General features: G+C 40.0%; 1 protein-coding gene across 1 annotated transcript in view; it reads left to right on the top strand.

Annotated features, from left to right (window-relative positions):
* Positions 1–11,464, top strand: part of cdkal1 (CDK5 regulatory subunit associated protein 1-like 1) — a 157,220-nt gene extending 145,756 nt beyond the window's left edge. Inside the window, exon 15 of the mRNA XM_079562336.1 lies at positions 10,987–11,464. Within this exon, the coding sequence (XP_079418462.1) occupies positions 10,987–11,160 (174 nt within the window). The 3' untranslated portion in view covers positions 11,161–11,464. The remainder of the gene's footprint in view (positions 1–10,986) is intronic.
* The last annotated feature ends 4,861 nt before the right edge of the window (positions 11,465–16,325 follow it).

A 16,325-nucleotide genomic window follows, 5' to 3' on the forward strand; every position in this document is an offset into this window, starting at 1 on the left:
AGCTCCGTTATAGGCATGTGTTTCATGTGTTTTATGTCTCTGAGTGCATTCTGAGCGCACATCTATCTATCAGGGCCACATTTATTTCAGTGAAACGCTTCCTGATAAGGGGCAGACCTCCTCTCCATCTCTCCAGCTCTCACTGTCCTTATCTGAATTATAAAATACTTCTGTTTACACCCGGCTATTCTAATTTAGTGTCGTTAACAGATGAAAAGTGTGTGAGAGGTTGTGTGTCTCGCCACATTTTTAATCCTTGCTTGTTTCCGCGGCCTGTGAAAACGCAGCAGTGTATCAAGCATAAGATAAGTAATTTAAGATAAGCCGAGGCTGACTAAAGTGCCCCAGTCTTCATCCCCACCACACACATGCACGTTCATATGCCATTAGGGGACAATAACTTAACTTCCCTAGGTTTCCAATAGACTTTTTCCTACTGGGACAAAATATAAATCTGGGCTATGTTTTTTCCATATACATAGAATGTATTCATTACATAGTATATACGTGTTCTTCCATATAGTGCCATATAGTAGTTTAGCATCCTCATATTGCAAGTGATATCAGCCCATGCACACACAAACTGCGTGTTAATGTATCTGTTTGACTGCGTGTTATTTTTCACTCTGACTAGCTGTAGCTTATAGCTCAGGACATGGAGCCACAGAGCAGAATATGATACACTTTCTAATTTCACACTCCATCAGCCTTTACTGTCAGAGAGAGAGGGGAGGGGGGGCAGATAGACACACACGTAAGCGGCAGGGACACTCGTGGAGGGAAAACGCGCTCTAAGAAAAAGAGGAAGGGATTGAGAAAAATAAGATAAAAAGAAGGAAAACATTTCACGGCAAGCCAAGCAACACGTCACTTTGCAGACTAAAGTTCAACCACAGTGTTCAATAAGTTGTTCACTTGTGTAGTCGGATTTATGTAGCAGTTTGCAGTGAGGTGCAAACGTTTCAGAAATTGTGATTGGCACTGTTTTATAAAAACAAATTAAACCAACTCTATGCACATCACTAGTTTAATGTGCATAGAGTGCATAGAGAAAAACCCTTAATATAAGGGTTTTTCAGCGGAACTGTGGACTGTTTTCTTGAACATCTCTGTTTCAAGTCCAAATATGCCAACTACAGATTTACCACAGCCACAGAGGGCCTTGGACAAGGCCTCCTGTGTCTAATGTAGTTTAGCACATTATATTTTGATGCGTTTCCAAAGAGTCAGTTGAATTGTTCTTTTCAAGTATAGTTGCTATCTAATTTCATTCACTAAATGTGCTTCATGCTGCTTTTAACCATAAAGAAAGTTGTTATTACTACGTATGTGACCTGTCAGTGTGTGGGTAGTTAGCATGGTGCCTTTACTTTCCATCACAGTGGCCTCGAGGAACAAGTGTTTTTAAGGTTTCTGGTAGGTTTTCACTGCTGATGGAACCATCTCCACGGTTATGTATAATCCATCCAGAAAACCTACCTCAAACCCTAAAAAATGTGATCCCGGAGCGCTATGCTAACCACGCATACAGTCACTGAGTCACTGAAAGGTCTGCGGATGCGCTCCAATATTAACTTTTATTTCTGCATAAAAAGTTAGCTAATGCACCTTTAATGTATCCATCATTCCTCCTGAATGCATTAATGCTAGTCCTTGCATGCAAATACATATGTCCAATTAGCATATTGTTAGATGAAGTGAACTCTAGCACTGCTGCAGAGGATCTGTAAATCCCTAAGTCCTTATGACCCACATCGACAGGCCTCTAATAATGTCGGAGTGGCACTTGAGAGGAGCCCAATGCTAATAGATGACCCAATGGCATGGAAACCCACTATCTGCGGCGCTGTATACACTTGGCCTGCTTACACAAGGGCCCTCCGGAGCATAGTGTGTCCTTGACAGATGTCCAATCCAGCTCCGTCTTTATGATAAGCATCCAGGCCTGTGAAGAAGTAGTAGTGGTGCTTGCGAATGCCAACATCTCGCTTCAAGTATCCTCAAAGATTTACAGTGGTAGAAAAGGCACACACACACAATGCAAGACATGGGTGGTTGGCCTATACATATTTGAAGACCATCTATTTTCTATGAGACGCTGCATGGGTCCACCTCACACTGAGCTCAATATGTGCGAGCGTGTGAGATGAATGAGTGATTAAGACCGGGCCGAAGAAGCCTCACCCCCATGTTTCAGCAGCGAGGTCTATAATTACAGGCTTTCCGTACTGAGAAAAACACCAGACTAGAGCCATGAGAGTGGAGTGTGTGTGATGAGCGGCATGAAAAGTAGCCCTGGCTGTTGTTGCATATTAGATTCACAAAACTACAGGGTCAACGTACTAAGCCACAGAAAAACAACTTTTTGCAAATCACAGTTGTTGTAGTTTTGCATAATAAGATGATTTGTGTACAAGCAGGTTGGGATAGGTTGTCAAAAGTGCATGCCATCTTTAACATTTAAAGAATGTCCGAATGAAATGCAAAGGAAAGGACGCTACAGACTATTGACTAATAACTAAGTGGTGCGGGGTAAAAGTCAAATTGGAGATAGATGACTGTATGGAGGCAGAAGTAGATTCATGGATTGAGTGCAATTGCCACACATTTATAAGCAGGTGTGAATATGCAGATCTGGAGGGATAGATTTATAGCATACTACAGTGGCCTATATACTCTAAGTGCTGAGTGGAGTGCATGGAAATGTAGCGTCGGATTATGATAAACTGATGTTATACATGATGACTTAGATTTACTCTGCTGGTGAATCAGCACGTCAAAATATACAGAGAGGATTGCCTAATGTGCTCAGGAGAATTATGTTGCGTTTATATTGAATTATTCTAGTATTTTAATATCATTTCCAAGAGTTATTTTGTTTACTGACAGATTTGTATTTGTCAACATGTTTGTGGAGGTCTCAACTACAGATCTGAATATATTAAGACACCATGTAAAGAAGGCGATTTTGTTGTTATTGTTATAGTAGGGCAGTGCAGTATGATAAAATTGCGCTTGTACAGCCATAGGGAATGCCGACATTAAATGAAATCTGTATGATCATAGGGAACCCTAAAGCTACTGTGAAGTTTTAGCAATATAGATCATGCATGTTTTGATTAGCCACAGAGCGTTACATTTATTTTTGTCATGGATTTATTTTTGATTGCTGTTATTGTATATCCACTTTTTTTCCTTCCTATTTTTTTCTTCTCCAGATCGACATGCTAATTGAAATACTTGGTTTTGCCATTTCCAAACAAGACCAAGGTTTTCAGAGAGCGCAGATGGAGACATTTTTGCTTGTATTGACATCTCGCCTTTTTCTTTTTTCTTTTCTTTTTCGGGGTATGTGTGTGTGTGCGTGTGCGAGTGTGTGTGCGTCGGGCTGTTCTTTGCTTCCTCACCACTCCTCACCCGTGTGCCCTTCATTTACAGAAATGCTGCTTTCCTCAGAGGGAGGGAAGGCCAATAATGAGTCTTTTTAGCGCTACACAAAAGCCCAGAAAGCACTCAGCAGCAGCACAGGCAAAAGTAACTTCACCAGGCTCCCACTCTTCAGATGGAATTAAATGATAGAAGAGAAGGGTGGATGTTAAAAGAAAGGATGGAAAGAGAAAAGCTGTAGCTTGGTTGAAGTTAAAGATCATGAGACAAAAGGAGAGCTTGAGTTTAATTCAGAAATTGTGTCTTTTCACAACACACTTTCTCAAGGAGACTGGAAGTATACGTCTCAGCTGCCGAACACATTGACAGTTTGTGTAAAAGGCAGAAGAGCAGGTAGATGAGCTACGTATGGATGGGAACAGTTGTAAGTGGACTTTATGATAATAGTCCTTCGTATATAGTGCTTCTCCAAATACTCCAATCTACTTTACAATTAAAATCACTCTCCATAAACTGTGATAATAAACTACATACATATATGTAACTACAGCTACATTGGGGCACAATGACGGATCCAAGGCTGCCAATCTGCCTCATCTGCATCTGATGTAACTGAATTTTGCAATAACAACATTTTAATTCCTTTGTTTATGAGTTAAAACTGTCCACATTCTAAAATAACAGGTGTAAACAGGTCTAACCATGGCAAACAGAATGACATTTAATACATTTTATGATGCACCACGTAGCTGATTTTCTTCTTACATTATGTTATGTTCTGATATCCTTATATCTTATATTCTCTTTTATTTTTATTTTTGTCCTGCTGCTCTCTTGTGTCTCCCCTTTGTAGTATTTCATCATTTCGTATGTCGTCCCCTCACTCATCTCATCCCATTCATTTTTAATCTATCCTGTGTGTACTCCATTTGAACGAATCAGGAGCGCAGCAAAAAGAAATTCACAAAAACATACAGGTTGGCGTGGTCAATAACAATTCCATTTCGGTTTTAGCACGAGCGCTCGAAAATGGGATTGCTATTACTTTTCATCATGCGGCCGCATAAACACACACTGGCTCTGAGGCTGGATGTTTCATTAGTAAAACATAGCACACAAATATAGTTAATATATGCAGGCTCCACAGATGTGCGGCTCCCCTGGTGTGCCTGGCAGACTCCTACTAGCCCGCAGGCTGTTGCAGACATGGCTCTGCACACAAGGCGCTAAAAAACACACGCTGCAATGATAGTCATAAGTATAATGTAGCAACAAAATCCGCATTCAGCCCAAACAATTGAAACCTGCTTCATCTCTACTTCCAGCTCCAGTGGATTGTTGCCTTGGTGTTGCATTATCCACACATGTTGTCAAATGCATTGTCAGGGATGATTAAAAAAATATCAAAAGATTATGTTGCCTTTTCACTGGTCTGGGTTCATTTAATCCTCTCTCGTCTATTTTTAAAGTTCTGAATTAAAATGTCAAAAGGTTTTACTTGGCCTTTTGGTGACTCTGTTTACTGTAGTAGCAAGTGATTTGTTTTCCCTTCAAAACAGCAGCCGCTGCTATTTTGAGCACTTCATTTAGCATGTCAAAGTGTATTACACGGCCTATGCTTCGTGTACACTGATGAACTGAACTTACTGTAACAAAGGGGGAAAATGATAAGCCATCAAAACAACAGTCATGTCTATTTTCAGGACGCTTTTCAATCATGTCACACAGAATTACATTGTTAGATTATGCTTGCTGTTCTTACAATGGCACAAGGTTTAAGATGCCCTCTACACCAATCTTCCATAGAAACACAAGTGAAACATGTGCATAACAAAAGCTTCTGTGGCACATGTCATCTGATTCTTTTGTCATTCGCTGTGCAGATCAGCAACTAGTGAGTTGAGATGCTCTAGTGGGATAATATATGTAACATATTTATTTAAGGTTACGTTTTATTTGCTGTAAACATGATTTTATTCATTTCAGGATTGGGTCTGGCTAATAACAATATAATAATGCTTTACAATAGACCAGGATTCTGTGTCCTTAATAAAGCTTGAATGAATGAATAGTTTTATCTAGTGCTTCTTCTTATGCTCAAAGTCATTTTACAATTTCGTACATTACTCATTCACACCAAGCATGGTGTTGGTAAGCTACATAACAAGTTGCGACAGCTGCCCCATGGGTAGACTGACAGAAGTGAGACCGCCAATCTGCGCCATCAGCCCGTCCGGCAACCACCAAACACTCACTCACACACTAGATTCACCCAGGCTTTCTGATGGTACCCAGCGGTCCCCCATCCAAGTACTAAGCAGGCCTACTCTGCTTAGCTTCCTAGATCTGACGAGATCTGGCCTTGAATGGGATGGCTACCATTCATTCATTTGTTGTACGTATACTTTAGCAATACCTGGTTAATTTATCATTATCTGAATTAGAGCCACTGATCGGAAAATGTATGTATTGTTTGTAAACTCCATAAGTCTGTCTGAGCTAGTCCAGTAGTCTTTATTTATCTTTTGCAGTCTGTAGTTTTGTCTCAAATCTTTAGGCAACAAGATTATTGATTTAGAAGTTCATCATGGCTGAAAAACTTGCAGATTATAAAATAAAAATATACATCTAGTAATCTATCTATCTTTGGCTTTTCTTTGCATAAGTAACTACAACACATTTACTGTAGAAAGCATGAAAATGGGAGGCATCTATTGCTGTGCTCATAATTCATTTCTCAGCACTTTCTGGGTAAAAGACTTGAGGAGGTGTAATGGGAATTTGAAGTCGGCAATTTTCTCCACATCCCGCCAACATCTGTGAAGGCTGCAGAGACTTGTTGGCTGCTGTGTTTTATATATATATACACGATTGGCCATATGTTATTTCCAAGACTGTGTCAAATTATGTCTTTTTCCATTTACTGTTGCCTTCTCAATTAGGAAGCACTTACTGTACGTTTCTGAAATTAACACTTTCTCTTACATACTGTTATAGATAATATTCAGCACATTTAGACTCTATTTTAGAGGACAAGGTTATCTCTTTGTCCATGAATACCTGTGTACTGGCTCCACTCCTCGCCTCTGCTTGGTGTTAGATTGTTTTTCAAGCGGATTATTTTGCTCTCTTCCACCGCTGTGCGCAGAAAGGCAGACATTATCCTCCACCACTGCCTAGACTTGCTCTCACACAAACTCCCACACTGTGCTTATTCACAAAAGCCTCTCTCCTCCTCACCGACATATGCACAAACTCAGCATGGCGGCTAGCGGGAGGTGAACTATCATTGATAAGCGCGCCGCTCGCCTCTCCGCCTGCCTCTTGTTCTTTCCTCGTAGTACTTTTCTCATTTCTTCCGAGTTTCGCCACTTCGCCTCTCTCCAATGCTCTCTCTCCCACTGTGCTGACATGCGCCCACTGGCACTTGGATTTTCACTTATCCTCCACACCAGTAATAGATTTTAGATGTGACTATTCAGTCTCTTTCCTGGCGCCCTGCTGTGAAAACACCTGCAGTGAGAACCAGACCCATAGACAAAAAGGTGATACTGTGCTGTCATAAAGAGAGAGATGTATTTGTTGGAGAAATAACTTTTTTCATTTAGGTCACTATATAGTCTTCTTATTTTCCTGTCGCATAGTTTATGGTCCATTCATTCATCTTACGTTCTATTTGAGATCCATGGTGAATCAAGTACAGGGAACCAGATGTTTACATGCATTCATTGGTTCAAACAATTATACGCAAGTATAAAAAAGATGGAAATGTCCAGCCATCGTGCAGATCAGAAAGAAGGTGCGTTCTGTGTCCCAGAGATGAACATGCTGTGGTCTGAAATGTGAATATCAACCCAAGAACAAATGCTAAAGACCTGGTGAAGATGCAGAACCTGGTAAGAGTTTGTCGTCATCCAGAGTGAAGCAAGTACTGTACCGACTTGGGCTGAGAGGGAACTCTGCCAGGAAGAAGCCCTTGCTCCAAAAGAAACATCAAAAAGCCAGATTAGAGTTTGCAAATCCACACAAGGATAAAGACATTTTGAGACATATCCTGTGGTCTGACAAAAAAATGAATTAATGACTGTTGTTTGGAGAAAAAGGGGGGAATCTTGCAAACCTGAGAACACCATCCCAACTGTGAAATACGGGGGTGGCAGCATCATGCTGTGGGGTTGTTTTGCTGTGGGAGGGACTGGTGCACTTCACAAAATAGATGACATCATGAAGAAAGAACACTACATGGAAATATTGGAGCAACATCTCAAGACATCAACCAGGAAGTTAAAGCTTGGGCGCAGATGGGTCTTCCAAATGGACAATGACCCGAAGCAAACCGCCAAACTGATTACAATGTGGGTTAAGGATAACAAAGTCAATGTTTTGAAGTGACCATCACAAAGTCCTGATCTCAGCCCAGTTGAAAATCTATGGGCAGAGCTGAAATGGCATGTTGCACGCAAGTTGGCTACAAATGTGGCTCAGTTACACCAGTTCTGTTTGGAGGAATGGACCAAAATTCCTGCCAACTATTGTGAGTTTGTGGAAGGAAATCCAAAACGTTTGACCCGAGTTATACAGTTTGAAGGCAAAGCTACCATTAATGAAATGAATGAAGCTTGTGGTTTTGTAAAAAGTAATAAAAAAAATGTGTAGAAAATAGTTCTTTGGATCCTGCACGCTTTTCATTTCATGTCTGCCTAACCTTTACATAGAAAATTCTATCTCTCATTCTTTTGGCATTTGACAAATGGAAATATATATATTTTTGATTCTAATTGACCTAAAAACTAAAGGTTAATTCTGGTTTCATGTCAGACATAAAGTGTATATATAAAGTGTATGTAAACATCTGGTTCACACTTTATCTTTCCGTAGTAAAGGGCTTCGAGGAGTCCACCCTCATCAATGACTTGTTAGTAGCAGGGTTAACAATTAAGCACTTACTCCGATAAACAGCAGTTTACTCATCAACAAATGCATTGACAGCAGGAGAGGTAGTAATTGGCTACTGTGAGTAATGAGTTCGAACACCTCCCTGCCTGTGCTATTAGATTATGTGTTGTCCTTGTTTCCTGGGCAGATGACGCTGCTATATAAACTTTTACACTTGGCATGGCGATGTGTGCTCCTGCAGCGGATCAAGGACAGGCTCCATCTGTCTCTCAATGGTACAAAGAGACTTCTTTCCCATGGAGCACCTCAGTGCCCTCGTACAGGCAAATACGGATGCCTTTTACAAAACAAGGCAACCTCTTCTGGACCTCCTGCCTCAGCAATTGGCGGATTCACTTTACAGGGAAGGGTTTGGACTTTGCTTTTGATATGGTGAGGCTGCGCTGGATTGTTTTGTGTTTATTTTATGTAAAATAATGTTTTTACAATGTTGTTACTATCTTAGATTGACAACTTGGCAGTACACTTCATTTAAATCTTGTACCAGGTCAAATCGTGACCTTATGGATCTACCAATTTTCTCCAGAGCTGTGAGTTAAGAATATGTTTTCTCGAAACAAAAGACTGCGTGTCATTTTCACCATTATGCAGTCAGGTGATTATTGTCACCGTAAGCAAATGTGTCAGCCAACACTTAGCGAGCGAAGTTACTGTAAGGGACTTAAGGATGTGTCATGTAGGCGTTGTCGGTCATAGGATCCTTCTTCCATTGTGCGCAGTAACAGAGGAGGCATTGAGCTACAGCAGTGGAGGAGTGGGTGTTGAGGTAGTGTTCCTATCCAGAGAACAGGGAGAGAAAGGCAGGGCTAGACGCTGTGCAGCTGCTCCGCCACACAGCCCTCAAACATGTGTGGGCGTCCACTGTAACATGCTCTCCATACTGTGCTCAGGTAGGTGTCACTCGCACACAATTTAGCGGAGTTCACTGGTCAAAAGTGCATTACGTGCAAATCCTGGCATTGCAAACTTTTCTTTTTTTTTATATGACAACTTTCTCCAACTGAGTTAATTCAATGAAATGGTAATAACTTGGACGTGTTACTACTTTCCCGAAGTGGAAAAGAAACAAATTACAATATTCAGGCAGCTGTAAATTTCATAGATGGTTTGATCAATTTTATGACCAAATACTATGATATTTTTACTAACTGCACTGATTAGTATTCAACCTAGCCCTAGTGTCTTCTTTAGCACCTAATGAAACCATATGGTGTCTCTTCAGTGCAGATCTTTTTATGTTTGAGATTTGGTCTGAACTAGAGCTAGAAACAGTTAAAATATTAGAAAGGGTGTTTTCTTTTTCTTTCTTTCAAAGAGTATCAGTACATGGCCACAAATACTTCTTCCTCCTTTATTTCTTTCTGGAAGCTGCTTCAGGAGTATCTGAGTGTTGTTGAAGGGAAGAGTAGAGTTGAGGAAGTGTGTGTGAATAAGGCAGATGAATGAAGAATATAAAAGACAGACAGGGAAGTCGATCTATGCTGCCCAAACATTTCTGCACTCTCCCCTGTGGGTTTGATGAAAGGTTATTATGGAGGACTGCTGATCAATCGCTCGATAGCATCATACATAATCTGCCTTTATGGTGATAAGACATTTCACTGACTGCCAGAAGTGCTCTAACCAGCGCAAGGTCACCGGATCGATCTGCACTCCACACGAAATGTTAACAGGTGTTACTTCACCCTTTACAATTTGTCTTATTCTCCAATGAAAAGAACCTCTTCTCTGTTCATGAAACAAAATAAATGTGGAATCAAAGAAAAAAGAAAATGATGATCAGTGAGAGGGTGAAGGCCAAACGTCAATTATTGACCCGCAGTGTTGTTCTACTGCCTCTTCAGTAGAAAAAGGCCAGCCTCTTTTAATGAAGCTTTCTTCGGGCTTATATAGTCCCAGTAAGGCACATCATGCATTCATGTGTGATTTGTATATTTGCATGATTGGCCACTGGCTCCCCGCCAAATCCATAACCCCCGGATTTAGCTTATAGCTTCAGTTCACAGAGAAAATGAACAGGGATAATGCAAAAGTATGGGAATATAGGGGGATGAATTCCTGTGTTCTAATTCAGGTTTCAAACAATGTTATGGTGGATTACTCTGCAATATAGTCAGTACAAATAGAAGAACATGATCGACTTGTTTAAAAGTATTAGCTTCAATAATATTACGTAACCGTTAAATAAGTCAGTCATTCAACTTTATGTATGCATTTATTGTCAGCAATAACATGCATCTGTACCATTGTATTGTACTATATGTAAAAGTTATTTATCATGTAAGATGAAGATAAAGGCCGTTAAATGCTTTCAATTATCTGTGCATTAAAATCTATCTGCTCACATTGGGTCCTGAATCTTAATCATTTTGTTCAATGTAAATCATCTACACAAACAGAAGTAGTGATTGTGATGAATTGTGTGTGTTTTTTTTATCGTTTTTTTCCTTTTTAGTCCTTGCCAATTCATGCCACATCCGTTATTTCATTGACACCAACAGGATTGCAGTATAGCAGCTCCAGGAGCCTATATCCCCAGCTCATGTAAAATTGTCCTATTATCTTGTGTTGAGACAATAATAAAGCCCTACTTCTCTTAATCTCTCTCTAATTATCTCCTGCCTGCCTGTCCCTCCCCAACAGGAACAGATGGCCAATGGCGTCCACAGCCCCGCTGCTATGTCTTCTTCTGCTGCTTCCTCCGTCTCGCTGTTTGGCTGTTACAGTGTTGATCGGGACGCACTGACGAAGCTGGGAATTGGCCTTGCGCTGGCAGCCGCCATTTTGGCCTTCATTGTGGAGAAACTGTACTGGTGAATAACTGCGAAGAAGAGGAGGATTTGACACCACAGAGAGCACAGCGACATCAAAGAAGTGCTGGAACAGGCCTGATACAATGAAGCCGTTTTTTCTTTTCTTTTTTCCAGCAATTCCTTGTAGGATTCAGAGCGATCTTTCAGAACATTTGAACACATAAACCAAACATTTGAGGGTTGTATTTCTATTATGGTTTTCTTGCATTATTGTCATCTCTGCAGTTTTCTCCTCACTGTCTCTTGTTGAAATGTGTCTGTTCATATTTGTTTGTTTTTTTCATCTCCTGTGAGCACACTTTGTATTACACAGCTCTGCTCCATCCTACATGAAAAGAAAAAACAACAACGGCCTGACCTTAAAATTAATCGCATATTTTTACACACTTGTATAATGCTTTCAAAAAAACTCAATTTTAAGTATTTATTTTTGAACAAGAAGCTTTAACAGGATATATATTTTAAGAAAAATTGTGCTCTCTTTTGTACAGTGGATGACAGATGACTTTTTTTTGGTGGAAGCCACGACCAGGCAAAATGTTTAAATAAATGAGCAAAAGTCTCAAGCGTTTCAGCTGTTGTCAATTGACTGAATTATTAACATGTGTGGCGTATGAAGTGGAATGGCTCGTATAGCCCCGCGTCTGTAAAGCATGTCATATTGCTCTCTTGTTATCGTGCGTATACAGCAGCGCGCCTGTGATTCACTCTAATCTGTCTGTTTTGAGGTACATGGCTCCCAACACTTGCTTAGAAGTCTCAGACGCTTAATAATGCATGGCCCAATTTCTATGTGGCGTTACTGCGACGCATGTCTATGTCAGTGCAGGCAGTTTTATCTGTTTGCGCTGTGTCCCCTGTCACAAGTGTCTTTACTGCTTGTTTGAGTGCCATCATGCGCTCTTATGGGCAGAGCTGGGTGTAAGATTTTGAAGAGGCTAGAAAGAAAAAAAAAAGTGCATTTTAAGTAGTAATATGCAGATGAGTCACCACGTCATGCATAACCAGTATAGGGCTTAGTATCACTATTATTCACAGTTAGCAGTATTACATGTGTAGAAGAAGAGACTTTATTTATATAGCACCTTCCAGAATTTGCTTCACAATGAAACAAGTGAATCAGAGGCCCAGATAAAGTGAGTGTTACCTCAAGGGCATATCAATATGTACAATATTTGTTTATAAGCATTGTGTGAAAATAGAAAGAAAAAAGACATCCCTCATATGGGGGTGGGACATATCGTATCGCGTATCGTTGTCGTGATATCATTTTTTTATATTGTTGTAATTTTTTATATCGTTGTGGACTTGATATAATGTCACGCTCAGCTCCATCAGAGCAGCGTAAAACTGACTGTAGAACACGGGGGCAGGTGCTTATAAATGATGTAAAATGCTTGAGTAGATCATAATTGGAGGAAATTAGTATGCCGTTGAAAAAAAAAGAATAATATATCACTCTTCCCAATAGGCGTAAGGCTGGGATTTTGAAGTGATTGGTCTATTCTCAATTATATCATCAAATATATCATCGTTGTGATATTTCTTTTTTATATAGTGATATGGATTTTAGGCCATATCACCCTAGCATACCTTCATAATAGAGTAGTGTATAGTAATTATACTGGCAAGCTGAAAATATAATACAATATCTCTAATGTGTGCTAACTATGTGCTGGGATATTGATATTAATTATGACATCTTCAGGAAGGAAAAGCCTGTAGACAAATATATACTGTAGATGTTTTCGACCTAGGCTGTGCACTTAATTTAGCGCACGTGTATCTCATTGAGAAATCCCAGTCACTGATTTTCTCTCCACGTCCCCACACATACAGCCTGTATATATGAGGAAATGATGAGGAAATGATGCATGTCGCGCAGATTTTCTCTACAGATACAGACATCTCCTCCTCACCTATATCTGCTGCACATCACAATCGCAGCCGATGCGACGCTGCAACTTTTGTCTGGCTAAATGAGCCGTGTCAAGCCAAAGTTGTGCACAAACACCAAAGCACCAGAGCTTTATATTAGCTGATCAAATGGTGCATGCCTCGCACACGCGCGCACACACACACTTTGTATTATGTGATCAAATGGTGCATGTAGCTATGAAGCTTGTTACATCCATCCAGCAGTGCCCTATATTATTCTCCAGCCATCCATACTGTGTGACAGTTCTTTTGATGCTTTGTAAGCACATTTCCTCACTCTGTGTGTCAGTTGCATTGCATTGTTCCTCTGTGAAATATGGATGCCACGACACCCTTTTTGTTTTGGAGATCATCACTTACTATGAAATATTGAGACGGAGAACATAGAGAGGACGCCATTATTCACTTTGCATCATTCACTTCACTTGGTTCTAATAAAAGCAGAGTTTCTGAATCTTGAGCTTGGACTTGCAGCTGTTGTCAATTTGTCATGCGCGCTGTGATGTCCTTGTGATGTGGAACAGGCCGGCTCTGGACACAAGACAAATTCAAAGATGGTTCAACATTATGTTCACTTGTTTCATTTCCCATCCATTTCACTTAATTGATTCAAGTCCTTTGAGAGTTTAGTTTGCCAGCCACAGAAACAAGCTGGCTCACAGCTAAAGTAGGCCATTGACGTGAGGCAAATCATACCACTCCATTTTTCATTTTTTTTTTCATTTTCAATAATTTAATATTCCATTCAGTAAGTATAGCGACTGACTCTGGAAAATGTTCTTTTACTAATGCATCAGTTTTACTAAAATGTGGGGCCAAATGCTAAAAATATTGCTAAACAATTTGTGTGTACTGTTTTATTTATCTATTTTATAACCACAGGCCTCTGCCCAACACTGGCCATAGTTTATTGAACAGCATGACCTTAAGAATAACTTCTGTCTGCCACAATTTCTGATTAGCCACTATCTTAGACTCTGACCTTTCCATTTTCTGCCAAAACAAAGTGCATCTTCAACTCTTCTGCATCCACTGCATATTTGTTGTTCTTGAGCCTCTGGTTGTTGTCTTCATGTCTCAAGAAAATTACTACAGAATTTCAAAGTAAGGTTAAAAGTGTGAATAGACTTGGCACAAATGCTGCCGTTTTAGTATTGTATGTATTTATTAATTTGTTTAATTGGGGCAGTACAGATGAACATCTCTACATTGTAGAGAATACTGTATATTTGCCAGATTAGAGCAAAGATGCTGGTTTCCATCATGGTCCCAAGGCAGGATATAAAACTTATGTATAATGTTAGATACAAATACAAAATGAAAAGCCTCTTTTTGTCAAACTTAAACCAACGAATGATTTGTATTTCTACCATCACTGACTACTCCCACACTGACTCCTCCTACAACTGTGACTCCTTAGAGTGTCTTTTTACCTCTGCTCTGTGTTTTTCACTTTGCACTAGGTACCCAGCCCTGTTATCAGATTAATAATATGAATATCTATCTCATATTCACTGTCAGTTGACAGTTGCAAGCTGACATGTAGCCAGCACATCAACATGAGGGAACAGCATAATTTCTTGGGTGCCAACATTTAACATTTAGTGCTAATTCAAGTTCAATATGGTTTGAACAGTCTTCTGCTCAATACACACATCAAGCTACAGTATATTTTATCCTGTTACTTATCTGTCAACAAAGCCGTTACACAAGCCTTTAAGGATTTTTCTGACGTACAAAAACTTTCAAGAATCCTTATTTTTTCCAATTCCTGTAAATGATCTGTTCCCAGCAGGTTAACCTCACAAAATGGTCTTTTTTAATGAAGTGCGCCTAATGATTTGATCAACTGAAATGAGCTACTCTCCTCATTACTCGGTGCATGTGTGTGTACGTGTGTGTATATATGAGATGGTCTGTTTTGCCCTGGGCCATTCACGCAGCAGTAGTGCTGAATGTTCGGACCTTGACCTTACATTTGTTTGAAAAAAGTAGTAATAATCTAACAGCTTTGAACAATTTTACAATAAAGATACCTTTACCTTGACTGTAGAAATAAAGACAATTTGTTCAATGCACCCAACAGGCTCTGGCACAAAGCGTTCTTTTTGTCTTCTCGTGTAGCATAACGTTGGTCTGATTTCCCGCTCTTTTATCATTGGCAAAGAAGTGAAGTGATTGTAAGTATTGTTCATGAGAGTTCTCTCTTGTTTCAATGCTCAAGCCGAAGATAAAGCTGTGATCTAAATAATTACACCTACTTGAAAGTCAAGACAAAAACTATTTGACCTTTATTTTAATCCTTTTGTTTAGATAAGAATTGTATGTTTGCACAAGCTCTCAGTCCTCCTCGTTTCATTGTAGTGGTTTTTGTAACCTGGACAGTGTTGTATTTCAAACTGAAAACGTTTCCTTAGCTCTAAGTTTCTCCTAGTTTCTAAACTAAAATGAGGTGGATTGTACTATTTCTCTAAACAGTGTTTTGACTCGTTTATGGCTTATTGTCCTGATGTGATGTCGTGTGTCGGCCATGTGTCGGATTACCTCACTATATTACTCCATGATAATAGTAGAACAATAATAATATGTATCAGGTATCTAACCTCAGATGAAACGCGCTGTGGCACTGACCTTAACTTAATTTTGCATGTGGAATGTGCCTCTTTACATTATTATTTATTATAAAAGGCCAGAGCCTGTGTTGTACTTGGGGATTTAGAAATCATTTTAAACAATGGCAGTGGGATGGAAAATTCTCCTCATACACTATTAATACAACATGTCGTACACGGGCCTCTTTCTCCTGAATTTGGGCCTGTGCGTAATTGCACATAACAAACTCAGCCACATGGGTGTGACCAATTAATTTTGTAATTTTGGTGACCAGCATGCTTTGTTGCCTTGATTCTCCACCTCCCACCTTTTCTCCTGTTCTCCCCCACATCACTCCCTCTCTCCCCCCTGCTCTTTCTATAGGCTAAGCACTTCAGTGGCTCGTGGAACAGGGGAAAATGACTTGGCATGCATATCCATTCCTAATCGCATGCGTGTGTGCCCCTTTGTGTGCGCGGCTACATGAATCCTCCGCCAGCGCCATCCAAGCATTTAGTTTGGGAGCCTGCGTTTGGTGATTGCTATGTTTTTTTTCTTCTTCTTCTCCACACATACACACACTCACACCCTGTTGTCGCTGCAATGCAAACTGGGAATTCTCAGTCTGCCGTGCTACAG

This window comes from Gobius niger, assembly GCF_951799975.1.
Source record: "Gobius niger genome assembly, chromosome: 8".
NCBI lineage: Eukaryota > Metazoa > Chordata > Actinopteri > Gobiiformes > Gobiidae > Gobius > Gobius niger.